General features: G+C 35.9%; 1 protein-coding gene and 1 long non-coding RNA gene across 2 annotated transcripts in view; one reads left to right on the top strand and one right to left on the bottom strand.

The window, feature by feature from the left end:
- Positions 1–27,728, top strand: part of FMN2 (formin 2) — a 387,917-nt gene that overhangs the window by 303,481 nt on the left and 56,708 nt on the right. Inside the window, exon 15 of the mRNA XM_042976529.1 lies at positions 11,564–11,615. Coding sequence (XP_042832463.1) covers positions 11,564–11,615 — 52 coding nt within the window. The remainder of the gene's footprint in view (positions 1–11,563; positions 11,616–27,728) is intronic.
- Positions 15,010–27,728, bottom strand: part of LOC122235930 — a 66,525-nt gene continuing 53,806 nt past the window's right edge. Inside the window, exon 3 of the long non-coding RNA XR_006214069.1 lies at positions 15,010–15,171. This is a non-coding gene — a long non-coding RNA (uncharacterized LOC122235930). The remainder of the gene's footprint in view (positions 15,172–27,728) is intronic.

Genomic DNA, 27,728 nt, shown 5'->3' with positions numbered 1-27,728 from the left:
CTGCCTTCTTAAGGATTAGTTGGATATTTCATTTTATTTCTATCATTGGCTTATTAGCTTTATCTTTTTGTTTTCTCTTTTTACTGTTTTTTCTAGGGTTTACATTATACCTCTTTAATTTATCAGTGTACCTTCATATAATTTTATTCAATTTGAAATGTAATCTGAGAGCTTTAAGCAGTATATTTCCATTGTCCCTCCTATTCTTTGTGTTGCTGTTGCCATATTTTTACTTTCATATCAATCATAACTGAAACAATATATTGTTTGTACTTTTACTTTTAAGTCAATTGTCTTTCAAAGAAATGTATAAATGAAAAAATATCTCATATTCTTCCCCATATTTAGCATTTCTAGTTCTTTTCAGTCATTTGTATACATCAAAATTTCCATCTGGTGTCATTTTCCTTCTAACTGAATAACTTCCTTTAACATTTCTTATTCTGTAGGTCTGCCAGTGCCAAACCTTTTAGCATTTGATTGCTTGACAATTTTTTTTATTTGTTTGTTTATTTTATTTATTTATTTATTTGTTTGTTTATTTTCCCCCATATTTGATAAATATTTTCAGTGGATATAGAATTGTAAATTAATAGGATTTTTTGTTTTTGTTTTTGTTTGTTTCTTGCCACACATCAGGATATTTTTCTCTTGTCTTCTACTTGCATAATTTCTGATGAGAAATTTATATTAGTTTCCCATAGTTGCTATAAAAAATTACCACAACTTTGTTGACTTAAAACAACACAAATTTATGTTTCTGGAGATCATAAATCCAAACAGATCTTTTGGGTTAAAATTATGGTGTCAGCAGAACTTTGGTCCTTCTGGAGACTCTAAGGTAGAATCTAGTTCCTTGTCTTTTTCAAAATATTTTTTTTTAATTTTTAAATTTTTATTTATTTTTGAGAGAAATACAGAGTGAAAGCAGGGGAGGAACAGAGAGAGAAGGGGACACAGAATCCGAAGCAGGCTCCAGGCTCCAAGCTGTCAGCACAGAGCCCGACATGGGTCTTGAACTCATAAACCATGAGATCATGACCTGAGCTGAATTTGGCCACTTAACCGACTGAGCCACCCAGGCGCCCCTTCCTTGTGTTTTTAAAATTCTGGTGGTTTCCCCTATTCCTTGACTCTGGCTTTCCTTGCATCTTTAAAGTCAGGAATGTCTGGTAAAATTTTTTCATGCTGTATCGCTTTGACACTGACTTTCTTCCCTCTCTCTTTCATTTCTAAGTGCTTTGTGATTACTTTGGGCCAATCTAGATAATACAGGATGACTTTTCTCAGTATTGACATTAATTCCATCTGCAACTGCAATTCACCCTTGACATGTAACATAACATATTCATAGACTGTGAAGATTAAAATGGAAAGATTAAAATCTTTGGAAAGCCATTATTCTGCCTCGCATAAAGTCTTTAATAATTTTAATTTTTGTTCCTTGATATAAAATGTATTTTCTCCCACTTGTGGCTGTTTTAACCTTCTGTGTTTATTGTTGATTTTTAGGATTTAGATATTAATGTGCATTTTTGTATATGTATATTTTTATTGCTTATAGTCAACTGACCTCTTATATCTGGAAGTTTATAGTTTTTATCAGATTTGTAAACATTTGGCCATGACACATTTAGTTACTTTTCTGCCCTGGCTCTCTCCTTTTCTTCCACTATCCCCATTTCACATATGCTATACTATCTACTCTTGTCCCAAGGTTCTTAAGTCTTGGTTAGTTTTTTCAATCTTTTCTTCTATATGCTTCAGTTGGAATAGATCCTGTTGTTATGATTTCAAGTTCATTGTTCTTCACTTCTGAAACATCTGATCTCATGTCATTTTCATTTTAAGTGAATTTTCATTTTTAATTCAATTGAATTTTTCATTTCAGATACTGTATTTTTCTCTCTGCAAGTTCCACTTGGTTCTTTCTTTTGTATCTTTAATTATTATATACTAGATATTTGTGTCCTCCAAAATTCATATATTGGAACTCAATGTGTTGGTATTAAGAGGTGGGGTTTTAAGAGGTGATTATGTTCATGAAGGTAGAGTCCTCATAAATAGGACTAATGCCCTTATAGGAAAAGACATGAAGGAGTTTGCTTCTTTCTCTGTTCTGCACCATGTGAAACTGCAGGAAGAAGTTGTTTGTCTGTAAACCAGTAAGAAGGCTCTCACTGGAAACCTATTGTGTTGGCACTCTGGTCTCAGACTTCCAGCCTCCAGAACTGTGACGAATGAATGTTGTTTAAGCTTCCAGTCTGTTACAGCAGTCTGAACAGACTGACACATCCATTTTTCTCCTATGTTGATGTTTTTCTTTTAATATTTGAGCATAGTTATAATAGCTACTTTAATTTTAATGCTTTAGTTTTATTTGCTAGTTCCTCTCTTGACATTCCTGGTTCTGTTTCTATTGACTGATTTATCTTCTGGTGATTGATCACATTTTCTGATACTTGGTCTAGTAATTTTTTATTATATCGTAGGCATTGTTATGGTCATTGACTGTCTGGATTTTGTGTATTATTTTAAGGAATAGCTGGCTTTGTTTCTGTGGACAATTTAAATTACTTGTGTCTCAGTTTGGCCCTTTAAGGCATGTTTTTATGCTTTGCTGAGGCTAGTCTAGAGTATCCTTCACACCAGTGATAATTCAGTCCTACTACAAGGTGTGACCCTGCCCTACCTCCCCTGCACACACACTGGGGTCTCCAATAGCTGTCCTGACCCCGGTGGTCAACAACAGTTCTCCACTGTAACTCCAGATTTCGAACACCTCTAGGTCCTGTATGAGCTCTGGGAATTATTCAGTTTGTAGCTCCTGAATTCTTTCTTTGACATATAGAGCTTCACTCTATACATGTGCCACCTAATACTCAGCAAAAAACCAAAGAGATTCAATACAGTTTTGTGGCCTTCTTTTCTGTAAGGCTGTTTCCTCTCTGACTCTCAGCCCCTTAACTTTTACCTACTTCAGACTTCCCAAACTCCTAACTGTACTTCCTCAACTTAGGGAGACTGATTGGCTTATTTGGGTTCTCCTTCCAGGGCCCACAGTCTGGAAATTGCCTTTAGACAGAAATCCAGGAAGATTTTAGGGTTCAGCTAGTTTGTCTACCTTCTTTCATAGATGAGAGCTTCGTGCTGCCAGTTGTCAAATATATGAAGACTATTGTTTCATATATTTTATCCAGTTTTCTGGTTGATTACAGCAGGAGGTAAGTTTGGTTCTTGTTAAGTCCAGAGGTAGACATCTCTTTCCATTGATTTAAAGTGAATAAGGTTAAAGTCTCCTTTGCCTCATTTGTTATGATATTACAGCATAAGAGGCTGAACTTGCTTCTATCTACAGCTTTTTGGACAATTATTTTTCATTATATTTCCCATCTTTTCTACATTATATCCTTCCTTCCTTGACATCCTGGACTATGAGGCATTTATGTCTTTGCACCTTTTTTCTTGATGTTTGTTGTTTAAGTGTCCTCTTTAGTTCTCTACTTTTTCATTTGACTGATGTTTGTTCATCAGTCATTTGTCATAGCTCAGCATTTTGCCTCTCTGTTTTCCTTACTAACATCTCTCTCAATAGGTAAATGTTTCACTTAATTTTGCTCATGACTGAATTGACGGTGTGGCTCTGGGATCAGACTGTGTGCATGTGAATCCTGTCTCTTTCTCTTAGCATTTCTTATATGTTGTACAAGTTATTTAACCACTAATTTCCTTCTTGTAAAATGGGAATAATTGTAGGGCTTTTCTTATAGGGCTTTATTATTGTAGGTTATTATATGCAAAGAATTAGAGGTGCTCCATCGATTAAGCATCCGACTCTTGATTTTGACTTAGGTCATGATCTCACTTCATGGATTCAAGCCCCCTGTCAGTGTGGAGCCTGCTTGAGATTCTGTCTCTTCCTCTCTCTACCCCTCTGTCTCTACCTCTGTCTCCCCCCCTCACGTGCACTCTCTCTCAAATAAATAAACTTTAAAAAAAATACTTAGAATAGTAATGCCATTATCTGTATTAACATTCCCATCGAACTATCTCTGTAATGTTTATATGCATGATTATTAATGGGTCTCTCTCCTCGTCTGACATTTTCTTAATAGTTGTCCACCTATTAGCCCCTAACAAAGTGTCCAAAATGTATCTGTTCCTCAAAGTTTGGTTGAAATATTGTAACATTAAATCATGTGACTTTTGTTTCTAAGATTGGAATGCCCTAGCCTTCCTATGGTAATTCATAATTTGTGCATTGTGTTGGCAAGTAAAGTTCGGAGGAAGAGAAAATACATAAAGAAAGATTTTCTGGTTTTCACCTTTTTAGTTTAAGTGGTTTTGTGTCTTGTATTTTGAATTTACAAATTAGAATTAATTGGTATTGCAGTTAATATGGAAAGCTCAGCCTTGAGACATGCATTTGCATATTTTTAGTTAAAGGCTCATAGAAATTTTTGTGTTATCTGAAGGATCCTAATTTAAGTTCAGCTTGTAATTAGTAAAAAGGTATGCTTGATTCATCCTCTTCAAGGTATTTGCTACTTGAAAAAGAAAAAAAAGAGAATTTGCCCCAGATGTGTCTTTTTTTAATGCTGATTACTGAAAGCTTATGAGAGATTTACTTAGAATATAGGTAGAATGCTATGTTGGCTTTGTCTATAATTTTATTTTTAAAATTAGGTGGTATAAGCAATGTTTCCGTTGGAAGTCAATAACTCTTTTTATACTGTATTGTTCACAGAATGTGAAACTCATACATGAACATTATGTTTTCCCATGTCGTTTTCACTTTGGGTTTAAAAAGAAGATTTAGAAAGGAATTTCACTAAGGACCACTTCAATAACTACATGAGACTGGGTGATAATAGCACACGGCTTTCTTATATTTTAGGTTTGGCTAGAAGCCACATATATCAAATTTTTGAACTATACATCATTTACTATAGTGTGTTTGTTTCTTGAATTTTTACAGCAATCACCTATTCATTATATTTATACACTCATATTTCTAGGGACACAAATGGTATGTATTTTTATGCACAAAGTAGGAATAACCCTCACTATTAACTCAAAGTTGGCTGTGAATTATTGCAAAGGCCAAGTTGTAACTTTATACTCTGTAGATATTTGCTTTCTTCCTCTCAGGAGTATTCCACAGCATTTGTTTTATTATCCTAAGAACAATTTGCAACATCAAGGAAGGAAGGCATTGAGAGTTCGTTATTTCCTTTGCTATCTGAGGAAAGAAGTTCTGATATTCATTCACTGTCTGACCTATATAAGCTGCCTAAATTTACTTGACTTTCAGCTCATTGTCAAAAGGATCAGTGTCTCAAAAATCTCAAAACCAAAGTAATATATTTACAATTAAATGACAACTTTAAATGACTCAAAAGAAAGGCACTGCATCTGTCTAAAAAATAACCCATACTGGCTGCACTTAAAAGCAACTGAAATGCACATTCATAGCTAATTATAAACAAAAACTAGTTAACACTTTAAATAAAAGGAAAAATAGCAAAAAGATTTAGAGCCTAGACAAGCAGATGAAAGGGTTCTAAGTTGCCTTCCATCTGATATTACTCAAATGCAACTCTGTCTCCAATTACCTGGGAATATGTGGTATTCCCTCATGAAAGCTCCAGATCAGAAAGGGCGTCCGTTCCGTGCCTCTGCTTACTCAGAGTCATTTGGAACAAGTTCAGCAGAAATATTTAACATTGCAAAAGAGTCTGGAGCCAGACAAGTGACTACAGACGCTAATCACTGGGTCAAAATAGTAACTTAGTAGGACAACAAACACCAGAAAATATTTGTGGAGGCAGAGATTTGGGGGAGGAAGTATTAATGCTGTTGGAGAAGAGATCACTGAATGCCAAAGTGCTCAAACAGAATCATTGAAACATTTTTTTAAAGTAGTTTCATGTTTAGGGACATAGGAATGTCCATGCCAATGGTCTCTGACAGAATTGGACCTGAAAGGTAATCTTATGCCCTAGCCTTAAAATAAATAAGGAAGGGGGAGGTGAAACTAACCAACTAAATAAATAAAGACTGCCTCCTAAAAAGTTCAGTGTTTCTTTTATTACATGGTTTTAACCACAAGCTTTGTCTGCCTCAAATTACAAATTTCTAGCTTTTGAGATTTGGGGGGGGGCAAGGGGAAACCATCACTACAATAGTTGCAGTAGTTTTCTGAATATCTAATGCCCAGTTTGCCCCTGAAGTGCACAGTTGATTGATCAGCTCATATAAGGTCCATTTATTTCTACATGTTTCGATTTTAGGTCTGTGAGTTCCTAATATTCTCTGGAGATTGTGTCAGTACAAACCACTTTTTATTTTGCCTTCTTTCTTAAACTGCATTGTACTTTTTCTTCCTTCTAGTATCAGTACAGGATTGATTGTTTTATTTCACCATTCTGATTTTCTTCTCCCCACTTTAAACTGTTCCCAGTACATCCAGTCTCAGAACATTTTCTTGGCTGTGGAACCCAGACATCAAGATAGGAATGGTTACCCGTAGTATGTTAGAGTAAAACATGTATGCTTTAGAGGAATATTGCAAACTTTGAAAATATCTTATCTTTTGGATTTCTGTAGTTTTTCCCTAAATTTACAAAAGGTACTGTTTTCCCCCCTACAGCAATTTTATTTACTACTGTACCTCCACAAAAAGGATTGAGAAACTGTTAGCCTCTGCTTATACTCTAAGTATTAGGAGCCTGTGAAAACAACAACACATACAAATTAAGTAGAAATTAAAAAACAAGAAAAGATATTAAATATAGAGTTATTTTTTGTTTTTTGTAAAAGTGTTTGAGCCTCCTGTGATGTCTTGGCCCATAACTTGATATTGTTATAAGGAGGCACTCTTATTTTAGCAATATATAAGCCTCATTCTGAATCTGGGTTCTTTGTAGAAGGATTAAGAAGATATTTGGTGCTCCTCCAATGGAGAAATTTTTACATTTTGAAAGTAACATATCCCTGTCCCTTTTTTTTTTTATATAGTCACGGTAATGTGGAGAGGAAAAGAAAGACAGAAAAATTATTACCTATGCAGCAGGTGGTTTACGCATTATTTTATGCATAATAAGGAAATTATTACCCTGTTATAATGATAAAGAAAAGTTACTAAACCCATGTGATTAGTAAGGTTATTAAAATCTAACACAACTTAGTGGCTGGTATAGAATTCATGCATAGGTCTGCCTGATTCTGAATGTCATGTCCTAAACCGAAACACTGACCCTGATGAGATATGAAAATGAGTTTGAGTGGTAAGGACCTTGCCAAGGAACTGTAACTCTTTCATGCACCATGTGGGAGAGGGCATGTCCTAGGGATCTGAGGCCAAGGGTGCCCTGGGTTGGTGGTGTCCATTAGGAGTCACGCCAATTCCTCCATCAAAGGAGGTCAAGGCTTCCTGGCAATAGAGGTGCAGGGAGCCTCAGGTGATTGGATGACAATATGAAGGTCACTCTAAACCAAGCCATGGACCTGTTTGCCGATTTTAATGCTTTTTTTAAACTTTTCTGTAGTTACCATTATCATGAATGACTAGAAGGCCACCATTCTCATTTGACATATGAAAAAAAGAAACAAGCTATGTGCTATAAAGAAGGGGAAAATTTGGGGTCCCTGAGTGGCTCAGTCGGTTGAGCATCTGACTTCGGCTCAGGTCATGATCTCACAGTTCATGAATTTGAGCCCCGTATCGGGCTCTGTGCTGACAGCTCAGAACCTGGAGACTGCTTCGAATTCTGTGTCTCCCTTTCTGTCTGCCCCTCCCAGATCATGCACTCTCTCTTTCACTCTCAAAACCAATTGTTTTTTAAAGTTAAAAACAAAGAATTGGAAACTTAGTCATCCTTGAAATAGAAAACTGGAACCTTTTATAACTCTTTATCAAGAAAAATTTGCATACTTAATTGATAATTGACACTATGTTGTAATGTATATTACAACATTGTAATATACATTGTAATGTATACAATGTATATTGTAAATGTATAGGAAACTGGTGCTAAAAGTAACACTGGCATTCAAAACTAGTCACAAAGCCATCTGTGCCATTAGAAATGAACTAAAAACAGTATTTATATTTTTGAAAATATAGCTCAGGGAATGAAATAATTAGCAATAAGATGTTGAAATGGTTTATAGAAAATAATCTTATTTCTATGTCACCTTCAGCTTTTACTAGAAAAGTTTTTTATATAACACAGATGGCCACTGCCTGTCAGAAGCTTCTACTCAGATGGAAAAACACAGTCTTTAGGATTTCGGTCCCTGGATGGGACTAGCTTGAATACCTCCTACATGAATGGCAGTGTTATTCTTATTTTGCTGCTAAAAGATATCCTAATTTTCTCTAACTTAATTACATTTTATTTTACTTTGGTAGATTTCATACTCATTAACTAAAGAAACAGAATCCTGCATGTGTCACTAAGTTAACATCGTAAGTGTGTTTCAAAGAATCACAACAGCAAAATGTTGATGGAGTGTTTATACGAGCAGCTTGTTGGAAAATGGTGTTTCACTGTTCCCAGAAAACTGAATTACACCCCAACTTTTCAGAAAGTTTTTGTTTCTAAGATTGCCATACAAAGGAAAATCTGTCTAGTTCACTGAATTGTTGACTCTACATCAAGAGTTGAAATGTGTACTCTAATGCACTTGCTTTGATCTCTCATTTGACTGTTTATCAAAGCTGATTACACTCTGAATACACAAATCCTCTTAGCTTCAAAATCATGTAAAGATAATGGATAATAGAGCATTTTTAAGTATTCTCCGCCCTTCCAATTTGGTTTTATGATTGTAATACAGCTATTAGGTTTGGGAGGAGGGTCTGTTTTTATGTTTAGTTCCCTTGGTAAGATCCAATCTTTTGCCACATTGAATTAGAGTTTTGTTTTTTTTTTTTTTTTTTTAAGCCAAACTTGCTCATGCAGTGAAGCAAGAACTGTTTTAGTACACATCAAAAGGAATCATTATGAACATATGAAACTCACTTCACTCTACTCACCACAATTTAGGGGCTTATACTTTTTGAAAAGCTGGAACTATGTGCTTTCTTTATCTTCATATAAGTTGAAACCTAATAAAATAGCTTTTGATGTATTCAATTAAAGATAATTATATATCACCTTACAAATTTCAAGAGCTTAAAATCCAACATTTTCAAAGAACATTTATTTAGTCCCTGCTAATTATTGGAGGCACTATGTTAAATATTTTATATATGTCAACAGATTAATCTGTTTGCCTAAGATTACGTAGCTAATTTTAATGGTAGAATCAGGAATAGAACACAGATCTCTAGCACTCATTCCAGCCTGTTTTAAATTTCATAAGAAGTTTACTTGATCCTTCTAACAGAATCCAGAAATTTTCTTCCAACCTCAGTCTTAATCTCTGTATTTTTTAAAAAAGGAAAAAAATGGGGCGCCTGGGTGGCGCCGTCGGTTAAGCGTCCGACTTCAGCCAGGTCACGATCTCGCGGTCCGTGAGTTCGAGCCCCGCGTCAGGCTCTGGGCTGATGGCTCGGAGCCTGGAGCCTGTTTCCGATTCTGTGTCTCCCTCTCTCTCTGCCCCTCCCCCGTTCATGCTCTGTCTCTCTCTGTCCCAAAAATAAATAAAAAAACGTTGAAAAAAAAATTAAAAAAAAAAAAGGAAAAAAATATATACATATGAGGGCAATTGGAAGAATGTCCTTTCTGAAAATGGCACGCATTGTGCTACTTTTTTGTTTTCCCTTATACACTATATTGTTCTAGAATGGCTTCTTGAAGCACACTGTTTTTAAGCTAGGCAGCCCAGAGCAGATTTTATAAGACAATGTATTCATGTTGGAGCCTTTTCAAAGTAAAATCATGGAGCATGTATTCTATTTTTTAATATGGCTAACAATTGACCTGTAAGTTCATGTAAACAATCTAAAGTACAAAAATGTAAAGGAGAAAACAATGCTCTCTGCTGCCAGGTCAAATGATCCCTGCTAAATTCGACAATCTTGGCCAAGAGTGGCAGCATGCCCCTGAATTATGGCTTTAAAGATACTGTACAGACCTTTGAACAAACACTATCTTGAGGTTGTAAAACATTAACCAGCCCAAGCTGGATTATTGTGTTTTAAGTAGTGATAGAGACACTTTGACAATTCTCAAGTGACCATGGGTTTGATTTCATGCACAGTTCCAATTTTTTATAATCAACTCGCCCTCCTCCACTTTTCTCCTCATTTCTCCAGATGGTCACAAGTGTGACCCAAAAGACAACTTCTTTCACTAGTTCTAGGGTTTTTTTTTTAACTGATTTTTTTTTTAACTTTTTGTCCTGTCGCTTAGTGATTTTCAAAGTGTGTGTGACAACCATTAGTGATAGATACATGAAATCAACTTAGTGGGTCACAACTACACTTTGAAACTACACTACACTACACTAAACTGCACTATTCTAGTAGAATAGTCTAAAAATATTAGCATTACATGAAGAGTATTTTTTATTTTTTTTATTTTTTACTTAAAAAAAAATTTTTTTTTTTAACATTTATTTACTTTTGAGACAGAGAGAGACAGAGCATGAACGGGGGAGGGTCAGAGAGAGAGACACACAGAATCTGAAACAGGCTCCAGGCTCTGAGCTGTCAGCACAGAGCCCGACACGGGGCTCGAACTCACGGACCGCGAGATCATGACCTGAGCCAAAGTCGGACGCTTAACCGACCGAGCCACCCAGGCGCCCCAAAGAGTATTTTTTAAACTTTAGGTTCAGTGTGTGTGCGTGTGCGTGTATGTAGAGTAATACATAATGCTTGCTGGTCGAAAAATGTAAAAGTCACTGCCACACATGTTTTATGTAATGACGTTCCTATGTTTTTTTAAAATAATTTCAAATAATGATATAATCACCTTCTCAAATTTGATCTTTGGGTTTGTCAGTCTACCATTTGTGTTTAGACAAAAATGCTAGCAAATAAATGAGTACACTATTGCCTCCCTACTTTCAATAGTAGAACATATTAGTATCTCATCCTGTACTTCTGTAGAAATAATCTGTGTATCTGTTCATTTGTGGTCTGGTATGGAGAGCACTAGTCAAGAAGGCCACAACCGTTTCTATTTAGTTTCTTGACTTGGTTTTTCTACCTTTGCTTGAGAGAATTATTTTCAAGTAATTATTGGCATTAAAATCCTAATTTAAACAAATTAATGTGACAAACACATTTAATGTGATTATGAAATTAGCCACTGTTTTGTTTTCTCAGGTTAATGTGACTGACTTAAAGAAATTAACTTAGAAAAAAGAGAATTATTTAGAATTTAAAAATTTTAATTTACATATATTTGTGTTGATACATAGGTAAAGAAAATTAAATGTAATCTACTTAATCATATTAATAGATTTAAAATAAACTTTCAGGAATATATTAGAATTAACAATTAGTAATGAATTAAAATATATTTCATATTATTTGGATGGTATTTTGCTTAAGATAGTGTAACTATCATTTATCTCATTTCTTTTTCTATTTTTGCATTTGCAGCTAAAATTGACCAAGAGGCAGAGGAGAATTCACTGACAGAGACTCATAAATGGTGAGAAATTACTTCCTTTGATATAAAAATTTCTTTTCAGAATAAGTTTATTAAATACTTAGTATGGTTTTATCTCAAGGAACCAATTATTAGCTCAGTTTTTATTTTCAAGCATAAAAGAAAAAGAAAGTAATAGTTTACCTGAATATGATTGAATTTCAGAGTTTTATTTTTTGGACTCTAGTTTCTGTATGAATCTGTTAAGTATCAAATTATTGTGAATAGCTTAGCACTTTCTTTGAATGAGATTTAGGACTGTGGAAGTACAAGAGAAAGGAAGATAGCAGGAACCTGTTTCAAGAAAAAAGGTAAGAGTTGATTATAGGAAACTATTGAGTTTCCACATTAAAAAGTACAGCCTTAGTAGGAAGTTGGGAACTTTCTGTGCATAAACTTTTACTTTCAGAATGGAGATTTCAGAATCATGAGTGAGTAAGCATAGAAAAGTAGCTCACAAATATCTTGGCTTTTCTGCCTCAATTTTCCCCTTTTCTCTTTTCTCTCTGTATTAGTCAGTGTTTTCCAGAAAACAGACAGGGGTGTGTGTGTGTGTGTGTGTGTGCGCGCGTGTGTGCGTGAATGTGTGTGCAGGGAGAGAGAGAGAGAGAGATTAAGGAATTGGCTCATAATAAAGTGGTAATTACTGGTAGTAGTTAATGTTATAACCTTGAGTCTGAGAGCATTCTGGAGACAGAATTCTAGAATGTCTTCGTACTAGGGTAGCCACTTTTCTAAAGACCTTGGACTGATTGAATTAGGCCCATCCACAGTATGGAGGATAACCTGCTTTCTCCAAGTCTACTGATTTAAATGTTAATCACATCTTTTTTTTTTTTTATTTTTTAGTGTTTGTTTATTTTTGAGGGAGAGAGAGAGCGAGTGCAGGAGAGGGGCAGAGAGAGAGAGGGAGACAGAATCTGGAGCAGACTCTGAGCTGTCAGCACAGAGCCCAATGTGGGCCTCGAACTCACAAACCACGAGATCATGACCTGAGACAAAATCAGATGCTTAACCAACTGAGCCACCCAGGTGCCGCTAAATGTTATTCACATCTTAAAAGTACAGTAAAACCTTTGTTTGTGAACATAATTCATTCCAGAAACATGCTTGTAATCCAAAGCACTTGTATATCAAAACAAATTTCCCCATAAGAAATAATGGAAACTCAGATGATTCATTTCACAACCCAAAAATATTCATATGAAAATTAATAAATCTACCAGTGACTACTTTGAAGTTATCTGTCAATAATTACTTTGCATATAAAAGGACCAAACACTCTAATTAAAAGACATAGGGTGACAGAATGGTAAAAAAGCAAGACCCATTTCAGACCTAAAGACAGATTGAAAATGAAGGGGTAAAAAAGTACTTATCATGCAAATAGAAGTGAAAAGAAAGCCAGGATAGCAATATTTCTACTGGACAAAATAGACTTTAAAACAAAGACTGTAACAGGAGAGAAAAGAAGGACAATATGTAATAATAAAGGAGAAAAGACAACAAGAAAATAATAACAATTGTAAATATGTATGCACCCAACATGATAGCACCCAAATAACATAAAGCAACCAATGACAAACATAAAGGAAGTAATTGATAGTAGTTCAATAATAGTAGAGGACATTAACACCCCAGTTACGACAATGGACAGATCACTCAAACAGAAAATCAGTAAGGAAACAGTGGCTTTGAAAGACATCTTGGACCAACTGGATCTAACAGATATATTCAGAATATTCCATCCTAAAACTGCAGAATATGCATTCTTTTCAAGTGCACATGGAACATTCTCCAGAATAGATCACATATTAGGTCACAAAACAAGTCTCCACAAATTCAAAAACATTAAAGTCATAAATTGCATATTTTCTGACCGTAACAATATGAAAGTAGAAATGAACCACAAGAAAAAATCTGGAAAAACCACAAATACATGGAGGTTAAATAACATGCTATTAAACAATGAATGGGTCATCCAGGAAATAAAAGAAAAAATTAAAAAGTACATGAAAACAAATGAACATGAATACACAATGGGGCAAAAGCTGGTCTAAGAGGTAAGTTTAGAGCAATACATGCCCACTTGAAGAAGCAAGAAAAATATCAAACAACCTAATCTTACATCTAAAGGAGCTAAAAAAGAGCAAACAAAACCCAAACCAGTAGAAAGAAGGAAATAGTGGTGATTAGAGTAGAAATAAATTAAATAGAAAGTAAAACAACAACAACAACAATAGAACAGCTCAATGAAATCAGGAGCTTGTTCTTTGAAAAGATAAAATTTATAAACCTTTAGCAGACTCATCAACAGAAACAGAAAGGGGGGGATTTGAAACAACAAAATCAGAAATTAAAGGAGAAATAACAACTGATACCATAGAAATACAAAGAATTGTAAGAGAGTGTTACTAAAAATTATATGCCAACAAATTGGACAAACTAGAAGAAATGGATAAATTCCAGAAACATATAAACTACCAAAACTGAAGCAGGAAGAAGTAGAAAATGTGAACAGACTAATTAGCAGCAACAAAATTGAATCAATAATCAAAAAACTTTCAATGAACAAAAGTTCAGGACCAGATGACTTCACAGGTGAATTCTACCAAACATCAACCAAACATTAAAAGGAGAGTTAATACCTATTCTTCTCAAACCATTTCAAAAATTGAAGAGGAAGGAAAGCATCCAAGGTCATTCTATGAGGCCAGCATTACCCTTATGCCAAAACTAGATAAAGACACATGAAAAGAGAATTAGAGACCCATATGTCTGATGAACCTAGATGCAAAAATCCTCAATAAAATTTTAACAAAAATAAAAGGATTGTTGAATCACCATAGTGCACACCAGGAACTAACATAACATTGTATACCAACTATACTGGAATTAAAAAAAAGTCAAGGCCTTAAATTATGACAAACAAATTTCAGTTAGATGCATGGAAGAAAAACTGCCTAATGACCAAATTGTTAGTCAAAGAGCCATCTTTTATAATTAAACAATTCTGAAATTCGAAAATAAAAATAATCATATGAAACATTTCTCAAAGAAATAAATAAAGATTTTTGTAGCAGTCTTACGTGACCAGGTCAGCAATTAATAGTAATTCTATTCAGGAAGGCAGTGTAACCTGGGCCTGATGACCTTGGAGACCAAATCCTGCCTTTCATGTGTTAGCTCTGTGATTTCAGGCCAATACTATAACCCCGGGATAACTGTACCCACTCTGTAGGTGAGAATTAAGTTAGTTAATATTTGCCAGATGCTAAGATTTTAGCAAGTGATCAGATGTTAATTGCTATATTGTATTCACATTATTATCTTAATTAGAGATTAGAAAAAGTTTGGTGGTAGTAATAGAAACAGACAGATTTCAGACTTAGGCCATATATTTATTTGTTTGATTCACTGTCTCCATTGGATCAGACACTGGGCAGCTTCGCATGGTCATGGAACAAGATTTTGGTATCACATGTGTATCTGCGCTTGTTCCATCCTTCTGGCACTGTGACTTCAAGGATTTACCGTAACTTTACATCTTTGTCCTTACCTGAAATAAGAGAAACAATATGTAGATAAGTGGGTAAGTGGGTGGAGATATTTCAAAATAATTAAATGAGTTATGTATAGAGCCCCTGCCTCATGTAGATTTTTTTTAATTTTTTTTTAATGTTTATTTATTTTTGAAAGAGGGAGAGACAGAGCGTGAACAGGAGAGGAGTAGACAGATAGGGAGACCGAATCAGAAGGAGGCCCCAGGTTTTGAGCTGTCAGCACAGAGCCCGACACGGGGCTTGAACTCACAAGCCATGAGATCATGAACTGAGCCAAAGTCGGACGCTTAACCGACTGAGCCACCCAGGTGCCCCTGATATAGATTTTTTAAATCCTCTTGTATTTAACAAAATTCTTGAGCTTAGGAGACTGACTTCTAGAATGAACTCTCTTCCCAACAAACAAACATTTAACTGGAGAAAATTATGTAAAACAATCATTTGGCATTATTAGGAAATGTTCTAAGGGCACCCAGCAAATGGAGAATCATTCATTCGAAACAGTCTACTAGATCTGTGACATTTGAGCCACACATCAATCATATCTTATGGAAACTACTCTCGAAGCTCTAACCCAGGCAGGTGCCCTCTCCCTCGCTCCCACTCTGTTATTTCACCCTTTATCGGCAGACTGCCAGCACTACTCATCCCACCAGCTGCAGCTTACTACAGAAGTTCTATCCTAGACTATGGTGTCGAGACAAGGGGGCTCCCTTCCTCAACCCAGGCCCCTTTTGCAGGGTATAAGCTCTCCCCCAGCAGTGGCAGATTAAGAATATTGGGCCCCCAATTTTTTGTCCCAGCTTATTATTCGGGTAAGGGTTCTGCATGCACCAAGAAGTGCAAGCCAAGGAGACTAGGGGCTATCCAGTTCCTGCTTGGAGAGCAAAAGTCTCACTTTGGGACAAGTGGGCCACTGCCCCACCTCTAGTTTTAGCTCTTGTGCAGAGACACTGACATCCTACCCAGAGGTCTGCAGGTCTGTCTGAGAGGACTTACCTTTTTTGGGAACAGAGGAGAATTCCATGCCTAAATGTTTGTTGAAAACAATGGAGGTCTTAGTGTAAAGCTGTTAAGAGGGCACTCACAGCTCCAGGATTCAAGGAGCAAAATGGTCAAGCAATCAGAAGTTTAACAGAAAGAACCAGAAGAGAAGTATTCTTCTGGGATCACAGTCTACCCTAGGGTTTGGAAAGGCTGTGCATAAGTTTACTAGGCTGCACTTACTCATGAGGCATCAGACCAGGATGTGGAGCAGACTTGGAAACATTCCCCAGGATGCATACAGATCCATCAGCAAATGATATAAGCCTGCCTGGCACTAAGAGCTTCAGCACAATCTCTGACCAGTCATTTGCTGAACAATAGCTATTCTAACCCAGGGGCAGCTTTTAGGATGCTATGTTTAAAATAAAATCACACATATGCCTGGCAATCTGGAAGTACACCAGCCTCAGCTGAGTTCACTGCTTTTCCTAGAACTGTGTATATGAATAGGCAGAAGCATTTCTTCCTGATGTGATGAAGGGGTTTCAATTAAGCCAAGCTGGCTGGCTCCTCTCCCACAGCTGAGGGAATGGTGGATTTGACCCAGATTCTGGAGTCTTGGGTCTCCTTCCCAGCTATGAGGCTTTGACCATTTTGTAAACCACCCCATTCCCACCTCTGGCAGTAATCACCAAATGCTCTTTCTACCCGTGTAAACTTCTTGGGAACCCAAGGCCTCAGGTGTTTACAGTTTCTCTTTGTGCTTGAATTGGCCAGAAACCCCTCCATCTAACCCACCCCCACTTCACACACACACACGCACGCACACACACACACACACACACACACACACACACACTTTAAGGTGAAATGCCAACTCTTCTCACTCTCTGATCTCTGTGAGTTGCCTCAGCAAGGCCCCTAGAGGAGAGCCACAAATGTGTATTTGGACAGATAGCTTCTCAGTCTCCCATTTCTCCCATTACCCCTTTATTTTCTGTTTATTATAGGTTATTATTATGTTCTATGTGTCATATTATTAAGCCGGATGTAATCCATTTTGGAGGTAAGATGATATATAAACACACTGATCCTACTTGGTCTACCTATTTAAATCCCAGCAAGGCTGAACTTCTTCATTTCCCTGAACTTGAGGCAGCAAAGACACAGGTTGTACGAATATACTGAACGCATCTTAATCAAAGGAATTTTCTTGTGAGGTCCTGTTTTTATCTCAGTGTTGCTGTTACAACTCAAGACGTTTGAGTTTTACTTTGTACCCTATCATAGGCGGCCCAGTGACAAATGTATGTGCTTTCCTTTTCAGAACTAGTTGAGAGTCATTTACAGGTAATTGTGACAGCTGGGTCACACTATAAATGTCTCACAGAACATAGCGTGATGGAACCCTTCTGTTTCTCAAAGTTTTTGAGGTAATTTAGCATTCCATGCTCCCACCACAGTTGCTATGAAAGAAGGCAAGCCAGTTCGGTGGACAGGGCCCAGACAGCTCTACCTTCGAATTGCAACTGGAAAAACCACAGAGTGGTTGGGGCTTAGCTTCCTTGTTTGTAAAAGGCATATCACCTCATCCTTTCTTCTATCTTCCAAGGCTGTAGGGACAGAATACCTTGCTTGTTTTTTGCAGTCTAAAAAATTTCCTTAAATGAGGCGAGTAAGAGGCCTTTACTAGAAAAGTATATTCATGAAAATGTTTTGTAAATTACACAAACTCAAGTTATCAGCATGCTTTGAAAGGAATTATATACTAATTCATCTCTATATTTGAGTGCTTACAAAGAAAAAGAAGTCTTGGCTTTTAGTTTAAAATGGGTAAGTGAACTTTTATCAAGATACTAATTAGAATGTTTTTCTATAGTGGAATATTATGGATTTTTTAGGTCATTTTATGATTTCCTAACTAAATAAAAATATTCAAAAGAAACAATGGTTATATATTTTTGAAGAAAATCAGATTTTTTTTTCATGTTCCATTTGCTAGCATGATAGTTTTATATGCTAATTTTGTCTGTTTGCCACACATTTTTACTATTAATCTGAGAAGTGGGACTTTATGTTCCTATTTCACATGAACACAAATGTATAGTTTTTGGATAGTGAATAGTTTAACTGAACTCTTCAGTTCTCCCAGAAAGTGAGACAACTGAGCAGATGATCTTGAACCTTACCCAAAACCCAGATACAAATCGGATGAACATATTCTCATCTTCAGATGGTTTCCCTGGGCAAGCCAAGCTATCATATTATATTACAAGATGGATTTCAGCAGACTCTTGTTAAGGTTGCTTGCATACACACAGTATGTGTTTATTTCAGCTTCTGCTTTTATTTTATTTTTAATTAACATAAGTGGCTTTCTTTAATTGTGGAAAAAATATCACCAGACCAAATATGTTGTTTTTATTTTCCCACAGAATTACTCAGTGTCTGTCTCAGCTCATTAGCAGGGAATGTAGAGATTCTGAATTTGTCTAATAAGTGGCCATTCCTTCATATTTCTATTTAAAGAATAATGAGAGTTGGAATTATAAAATTGGCTTCTGATACTCAGAGATACTTATTTTTAAATTGTGGCTAACTTCAAATTTTTCTTAGATTTCTTCTATTAATTCCACTGGTAAAATACGCATTTTGTGGTGAAACTGGCTTTTGAAATAGAAAAAGAGCAGATTTTTGAAGCGGTTTGTTTCAGCTATCAGTTCCTTTAGTTTCACTAAATTTATTATTCTGGCATCAATAAGCAGATGGAAATGACTATAAGTAAAATTTGAATTATAACTATTACATTAGATAATTAATCTTTGTCAGTTAATTTACATGATGTTCTAGATAAAGGAAATCAAGCTGAGAAAGGTATAATTAACTTGTGGCACCTTTTATGAATAATGGAAAACTAAGTAATTTGTTTGCACCAGTTCTTCATTTTAAAAGAACTATTTCACTATTCCAGGAAGTTTGTCATTTTTCTTACATTCATTTCAAGATGTTTGTCTTTTCCAACAGGACATATATCCTACTGAAATTTTTTGTAAAGCTCTGTTTTCAAAATTGTTTCAGAATGAAAGTCTCCCTCCCTACCCCCATGAGCTAAAGACAAGAGAAAGAGTAGAATGTAGCTAATCTTATCATAAGTGAGACAACAGTAAATTTGTTAAGTAGAGAAGCAATGTTTACAATCATACTTACAGGATTAGTAAATTAATGTGCTTTATTTGGTATTATGATGTGATGAAGAATGATTGTAGGTTTTAACACACACTTAATGTACCTCATACTACCAATCTTTTTTTTTTTTTAACTTTTAAATAGAATACACTAGTTCTCCTCCATCCCCCATTATATATAAATAAAAACAAAGGAAATTGCAAACAACCAGTGATAAAAGGTGAGAAACAGTAGGGGAAGAAAGCACATTTGTGAAAGAATTTAAAATCACATGTTTAAAAAAATAAATACTATTTCTGCGTGTAATATTGCTCGAGTGGTATTTTACCAAAGCCAAGATTGCATAACAGATGAGTTGAAATGGAAAATTAATCTTTCGTGCAAAATAAAGACAAAATGAAGGAAAGAAAGAAAAGGAATGTTGGTTCCAATTGTTTCATATAGTATGTAACTGTTCATTTGTCATGGGAGAGAAAATATTTAATCAGTCCTGAAATGATGCACACATACTTTATCATGTTTAGTGACTTTTAGAGTGTCAGTTTGTAAAGTGTTTATCCAAGGAATGGACTTCTGGCACATGGATAAAATGAAAAGTGAAATGTTTAGTTCATAATAGGCATATTTTCCAGAATCTTTCTGAGTAACTATCCGGAGATGAATAGAAAGACTACAGGTCTGTGTTTATCTGGCTTATGCTGGCAGACCAGGCAGGCTCCAGCCTGGTATTAAAACTGAAGTGACATGGAATGTCTTTGCAAAAACCCCCAAACAATTACATCATTCTCTTAACAATATTGATAAAGTAAAACAAAGTTGGAGTTTGTTATTTTCCAATTTGAATTTCTCAGTTAACTGCTTCAAATCCTGCCAGAAGGTTTACCATTTGGAGGCCCACGGGAGGAAGATTCCTAGGATCAGTGATGAGAAGCTGTGTTCCATACCTTTCACTTTCAGGCCAGGTGGCAAAGTTTAGGTATGGCACTTTTCTTTGTACAAAGGGATTTTCTTCCGTGGCTGCATTATTTACGTTTTTATAAAATCCACTGATTTTCAATAATGCGGGAGCCTGTGACACCTGGTACAGATTTGCTGACCTTTGTCACTCATAAAAAATATTCTGAGGTATTGGTCTCTCCTGAAGGTTTTTGTTAGCTTTTGTGTGTTCTGGATAGAAGGATTTTAGGAACTTCTCCCTCAGAGTTTGTTATGTTTCTTTTCAACTTTGGTTGCTAATTGTGAAGGGAAAAAAATACGTCACAGAAGTTCTGCCCTTTTGTAGAGTTTTGTTTTCAAAATAGAAACTCTTCCATGTTGTGTAGAGTTGAAAAGATCTTCAAAAATATGTTTGGGCCTTGTATACACTAAAGTTTTTCCAGGAGCTACCTTCTCTAACTTGATAGAAGTTAAAACTCCTAAAGTTTTATCCTCTCTAACCAAGAAGACGACTAACGAAATCACCACAGTATCATTGGGGATTGGGATGACTATGTTCTTACAGGAGGTGGGAAGGGTGAAGACAATTCAAGAAAGCCAGGATATGCTATTTTGACAGCTGTTTTATATTTATATTTTAGAAAATAAAAATTAGAAATGATAGTAGTTAATTTAAGTTAGCAGGTGTATTTAACAGTAGTATCATGACTAAGATCCACTGGGGTTGAGAAACTATGGTTCTACGACAGTAGCTTCTAGAAAAAACAGTCGACAAAAATGAATCTAAAATCACTTTCAGAGGGAGGAACAGATTTTCTGAGTAGAACGAACTAAGAAAAATGGAAGCGTTCTAGGTGACTTCATATATATACACATTTCATAAGGCAACTGAAATCTGCTTTAAAAGATAGTCATTAGAGGGCTCATTTCATGACCTGTTAGAGAACTACCTTAAATTGTTAACACCGCCAAAGGGATTTCTAAGAGGCCTGGAGTCCAAGGTAAAGGTAAGCAACCTCAGAAAGGGTGGGAATGAGACAGGTAAGTGCAGGTTCCCTGGCCATGTGTCTAGTAGAGTGGTTAATAAATCCAGGTTTACTCCCACCTCCCCCCCCCCCCTTTTTAAAGTTGTCTAAGTTAGGCAAACTTATTAAAACTTTCTGTAGCTCTGTTTCCTCATTTCTAAAATGAGAATAATAGAACAGTGCCTAGCACGGAATAAGCGTGAGATAATTACTTGATGTTATTGTTACTTCACGACGTTTATCTTAGTGACCCGCTAATAGTGGTTCAAGTTTGAATTTTCTCTACAGTGATTATTGCAAATTCTCAAAAGGGTGAACCTGATTGACTCCTAGACAGGTTGCCATGGGGGGCCCCAGCATGGGCTATGGATGAAGCCAGTTTTCTAAAGTTAATAACCAACAGTATATGGGGGTACCTGGGTGGCTCAGTCGGTTAAGCATCTGACTTAGGCTCAGGTCATGATTTCGCAGTTCACGGGTTCAAGCCCCGTGTCGGGGTCTGTGCTGACTGCTCAGAACATGGAACCTGCTTCAGATTTTGTGTCTCCCTCTTGCCCCTCCCCCAATCACACTCTGTCTCTCTCTCTCTCTCTCTCTCTCAAGAATAAATAAATATTAAAATTAAAAAATAACCAGCAATATATGAAAATGAAGGTTGAAAAGAGATAATTTGGTGAATAGTGAATGAGCTTTTGTAAATTGATTTTTTTATGTGTGTGAGAACTTCTACATTATAAAACATATCATCTTCTTTTTTATTGCCTACTGTTGCTTGTATCAGATATGGATAAACTTATGTGAAAAAGAGAATTAAGATTTCTTTGACTAGTGCGCTCCCCGTTTGTTCTGAAATGCAACATAGTTACAGACTGAGGCCGGTAGAAATCACAGCAGCATTTACCTTGGGGATTTTTAATCTGAGGTGGAGGAGGGACATAAGTGTATACGTTCTGGCCCCACTGAACATATATGTTTGCAGAGAGTCAAGGAGGAAGATAACAACTACCTCTAGGCCCATGGCAAGCTCATTAGTCTTTCTGATCTTGGTTTTCTTCATTTATTATGATAAGTAATTGTGATCCTATAAATATTGTACTTAACACAGTAGCTAAACATGCAGTATGTGTACAATAAACACAGCTTTCTCCCAAAGAGTATATGCATTTTTCTACTTTTCAAACAGCAGTTTCTTTTAATGGTTCACAGTTTTCCACAGTTCCTTCCTTCCCCAAATAATATCAACCCATCTGGGTGAGACCACAAGGTCACACTCTTACTCCTGGTCACACAGTCTCCTAAACAGAAACATTAGCATATTTGCAATGAAAATATATTTTAATCCCTCTGGTAATACTGTGGTATGGAAATTAGCATCTATACCCATTTCTGAAAGAGTAAGATTATTATTGGCACATAAAACCCTAGATTAGCATGAACAGATGTAGGTTTTGCATTCTACTTCTGGGAAGTTGCCAAACCTGACTGTATATTATTTAGCCCACTAAAACAGTTCCCAAAGTAACTGGGGATTATTTTTAAATGTTACGAAAATATATCCTTACAAAATAATTCATAAAGTCTTTTTTATTTGTTTTTGTTTGTAGTTTTTACATTGTTTAGCAATAAAATCATGAGTCTTTCTGGGAAGAAATTCATGAATTGATCAAAATTCTTTGATTTGAGGATATTGAAATCAAGTTAAAGAAAATGAGAATAAGTGACATGGTTTTCAAGATTAATTTTAAAAATGCATGAGAAACTAGACCAGAAGATTCTTGACTTTGAGTTAGTCACAGTAAAGAATCCACCAGGAAGAGCATGTAGGATGAAAAAGGTGATAAATGATCAGAAAATAATTAAAAAAAAATTTTTTTTTAACATTTTATTTATTTTTGAGACAGAGAGAGACAGAGCATGAACGGGGGAGGGTCAGAGAGAGGGAGACACAGAATCTGAAACAGGCTCCAGGCTCTGAGCCGTCAGCACAGAGCCCGACGCGGGGGCTCGAACTCACGGACCGTGAGATCATGACCTGAGCCGAAGTCGGACGCTTAACCGACCGAGCCACCCAGGTGCCCCGATCAGAAAATAATTTTCATAAATAGAAAAAAGGAGAAAACCAGAAGCTGGAGATGGTAAAGACATTGCAAACACTATTATTGCATTTTTAAATTTTATTCTAGGGTGTTGTGAGTATCTAATAGAGTATCATAGCCATATTACTTTTTTTTTATGACCTGAAATATAGACGTCACTCTTTTAAAGTTGATTTTAATTTCAAGCACTCAATGACAGTTGAAAGCATGGCTCCATATTGGTAATAGAGATACTTTGTAGTCGGTTATTTAGAGAACATAAAATATTGGCCCATTAAAAATAAGAACCAGAAAATCATTGTTTCTGACATTTCAACTGTGAATCACATTTCTGGTTTAAACAAAAGAAAAAAAGATCAAAACCCCTTTGTACCTTCAAGTCCACACTCTAAAACTGGGCTACTTTTGCTTCCGAAATCGCTCAGATCCTCCAGTCATGTCTCTGGGGAAACAGAACCTTGTAGGTTGACATATTTTCAAAATCTGTGTTAGGAACCTTTTAATTTTCTATTCTTACTTACAAACATATAATGTAGATTTCATTTTTTTTCAAAACTCATGCAGCTTATCTTTCTTTTCCCCTTTAGTTATATCCCATATGTTCCTGATTAGATAGGAATAAATTAAGATAATATTCCAAACTTCTCAACTGTATGTGAAATATGTGTGTTGTCACCTCTGCTATTTTAAGTGGCTAAATCATGTTCTCAGATATAGGCTTACAACATTTCAACCTCATTTTAAAAGCAACCTCTGTAGTTTGGATATATATTTGCATGGGACATTTTACATTTCCATACTGATGAAAAGCTTTTCATACACAGGGACTATAGGAAATGCGAGGTTCTGTTTTAATGGGTTGTGAGACTTTAATTCCTAATATAAATACTTGCGGGCAGGGGAGCATCCCTTCCCTGTCCTTCCCAGTAACTTGTACAAACACCGTTATTCAGCGTTGTAATAGTTGTGTAAACCCCATAAATTATCTTGCATTATAGGATTTAATAAAAAGTGCCCAGACAATAAGGAAGACAAGTAGCAAGAGGTTAAATAGTGATAAATGTCTTTATTGGTTTTCTAAACCTGCAGTTGTTAAATATTATATTGATTTAAGACACTTGCATCCCTCCCCCCCCCCCCCCATAATCTGTATGTAGATCAAGGTCAGAATGTACTAGCAGTATGCAGAAATGCATACCTAAGTAATTTTTATGCTAATTTTTAGAGGACTAACTACCTACTCTATTACTATTTTGACCACAAATTTTAAAAAACTAATTTTTAAGAAAGCTAAAGGCCAGAACTCAGAACTTTATAGTTTATTTCAAGTATAATGTTTAGCATTTGGTGCAGAATAAATTTAGTGATGTTAATTATAATATTTAAAAGACAGTGAGTGAAGGATGAGATATCCTGCCTCCCCAGTAATGGTATATAATTTAGGGAAAAAAGAGAAAGTCTGTAGCTAGCTGATATGCAATATATAAGATACTGACATTTAAAAAATAATTATTTCTCAATTCCATTCTTAAAAAGATATACGTAGGTCCCAGCTTAGAAGCAAAATACTACCATCAACGTTTTTTTGTTTGCAATTTTTTACTGGGTAAATTTAACAACCTGAAAAATTGACAGTCAATGACAGAGCAGCAAAATGAAGACATTTTGAAATAATGAAACAAGGTCTTAGAATTCAGATGGGAAATTAACCTTAGGATAATGAGGTTTTGCTGGAAGTTGATACAGATTTCTAAAATTCTGCCTCAGGTCATCAACCAAATAAACTGCAAAAGGATTAAGTAAATAAACGTTAAAATTGAAACTTTAATGAGAAGAAAATATTTGGAAATATTTATAGGGTTTAGAATGGGGAAAAGTTTGTAAGCATCATACCCTCAGAATATCAATGTTTATTTTTGTTACTTATTTCTAAGTGAATCATTGTTTGTTGGTGTTCTACTAAGTAACAAATTACAGAGGATACATAGTAGTCAAGTTAGTTTAGGAAAGTGTTTCCAGCTTATTGTTGTCCTCCTATTTTTCCAAGAATATACTTCCTCTCTAGTTCATTTCACTTTTTTGTTAACTTTTATTTCTTTTAGTTATAAGTGTAGACATAGTTGAAAAAGTCAATTAGTACCACAAGGCTTATAACAAAAAACAGCAGCCTCTGCCCTGCCCTCCCCTATTCCCTCTTACATTTCTCTTAGCTGTTTCCTCTGATATTTTCTGCCATATTTCTCAATCATATCCTGTATTGCTATGTCATTTTTCATTAAGTTAGCCATTATCTACTAATTTACAATAATGGTAGATGAGCTTTTAGTTCACTCTTATCCCCATCCCATTTTTTTTATTCATCTAACCTGCATATTGCAATTTTTAGTTGAATTTTAGTGTTTGCTTAATATCACTATTTCAGTATTATTTACTGCAGTATCAGAGTGTGTGGTATGGTTGTTTCTTAAATGGTTTTAATTTTTTTTTCTTGAAGCTTAGAATTTTTTTCATTTGCTTAGTTTTCTCTGAGCTTATTTTTAATTATTCTCAAATACTCAACCATATGTCCAAAGCCCCTCCCAACACTATTTTCCACATGGTCAAGCATGTCTAATAATCCATGTCATTTATTTTTATTTTCCTCCTTGAGCTCTTCATCCTCTTGATACAGTCTGTATGGGTTTCTTTGAGGCTGTTGCTCAGATATCATCCTGAGTTGGCCGTCAGCTACTCTCCTTTGTTGGATAGCTCTCTCTCAGACTTTGTGTTTTTCTTTCTTTTGGGTACCCACCTCCCTTTTTGGAAGAGGGAGTACATCCTACAGTACATACTTTTAGAACAGTTGTCTACAGGATGATGTTTTCAGACATGCAATTTCTCAAAAATGTATTCTTTCCTCACTCTTAATTGATACCTTATCTAGACGTAGAATCCTAACTCGAAAATCATTTTCTCTTAGAAACTCAAAGTCATAATTTCTTTCTCTTCTACATTTCAGAAGTCTTATATATATTCTTATCTGCAGGCAATCCTTTTGTGTTTGATCTGTTGTTTTTCTCACAGGAACACTTAGGGTTCTCTCTGTTGTGGTGTGAAAGTACACATCTTGGGCCCTTGCATGTGCCTTTTTTACTCTGCTGGAGAGTTGGTGAGTTTTTTTCTATTTGTTGTCTCATCTGCTGTTCTGGGGTTGGTCTAGAAGGATCCTCACATTTCTGACGTGGGGGACTAAGATGGTGTTTCTAAACTGAGATGGGGATAGAATGAAAAGCTTGAGGTGTGTATAAGTCAACCAGAAGAAATGACAAGCATGTGGTTCAGTGTTTGGGTCTGAAGCTCAGCACGGCTGGAGGGTGCACTTTGTATGTCATCAGGGTGGCATACACTAGAAGTGGAAACCATGAGAGTGTGTAAGATCACCCAGAGATGGTGCCCCCAAAGATCAGTGGCCTGGGACCAAAGCCACAGAAAAATACTACATCTGAGGTGCTACTAGAGGGAGGGAGCACATAATGGAGAGAGGTCAACTCAGAGCAGTAAGAAAAAGATAAGAGAGCGTTATGTTACAGAGGTCTTGGTAAGACAAAGGTGGGAGGAAAGCCCAGCAAAAATTATGCTGTATGGCTAAAGACAAAATATCTGTTCATTTTAGTGATGGGAAAACAATTTGTACTCTTATCAAAAATAGTTTTATTTGAGGGGCGCCTGGGTGGCTCAGTCGGTTAAGCGTCCGACTTCGGCTCAGGTCACGATCTCGTGGTCCGCGAGTTCGAGCCCCGTGTCGGGCTCTGGGCTGATGGCTCAGAGCCTGGAGCCTGCTTCCGATTCTGTGTTTCCCTCTCTCTCTGCCCCTCCCCCGTTCATGGTGTGTCTCTCTCTGTCTCAAAAATAAATTTAAAAAAAACGTTAAAAAAATTAAAAAAAATAGTTTTATTTGAGTTTTGACCCAATTTAGTATTGGGTCAGAAGCTGTATTGCAGTGGGCTGAAGAGAATAAGAAAGTTGAAACTGAGGCTAGGGTGCTTTTATCAGAAGTTTGCAAAAGGACAGAAAGAGAGAGACTATCTGGAATATAGGTGGGAGTATGTGGCCAATTTTTCAAGTAACTTTTGATTGCTGTGCCTGAAGATATAGATATATCTCCATAACTGGAGAGAGAGTCCACATTTTAGGGTAGACAATTATTACAATAGCAACAAAACAGAAGAAAGCTATGATCTAATTGCTGGCAGGTGTGAGGGAGTTGGAATCATGGAAGGAGTTGAGTAACTATGAGTGATGTCATGAACTTCAAAAAAGGTGTGGCTCAGTATGGGAACCAGT

Source organism: Panthera tigris, chromosome F3 (genome assembly GCF_018350195.1).
Source record: "Panthera tigris isolate Pti1 chromosome F3, P.tigris_Pti1_mat1.1, whole genome shotgun sequence".
NCBI classification, from domain to species: Eukaryota; Metazoa; Chordata; class Mammalia; order Carnivora; family Felidae; genus Panthera; species Panthera tigris.
Note: the sequence above shows the minus strand (reverse complement) of the source record. Positions and strands in the feature narration are given on the sequence as shown.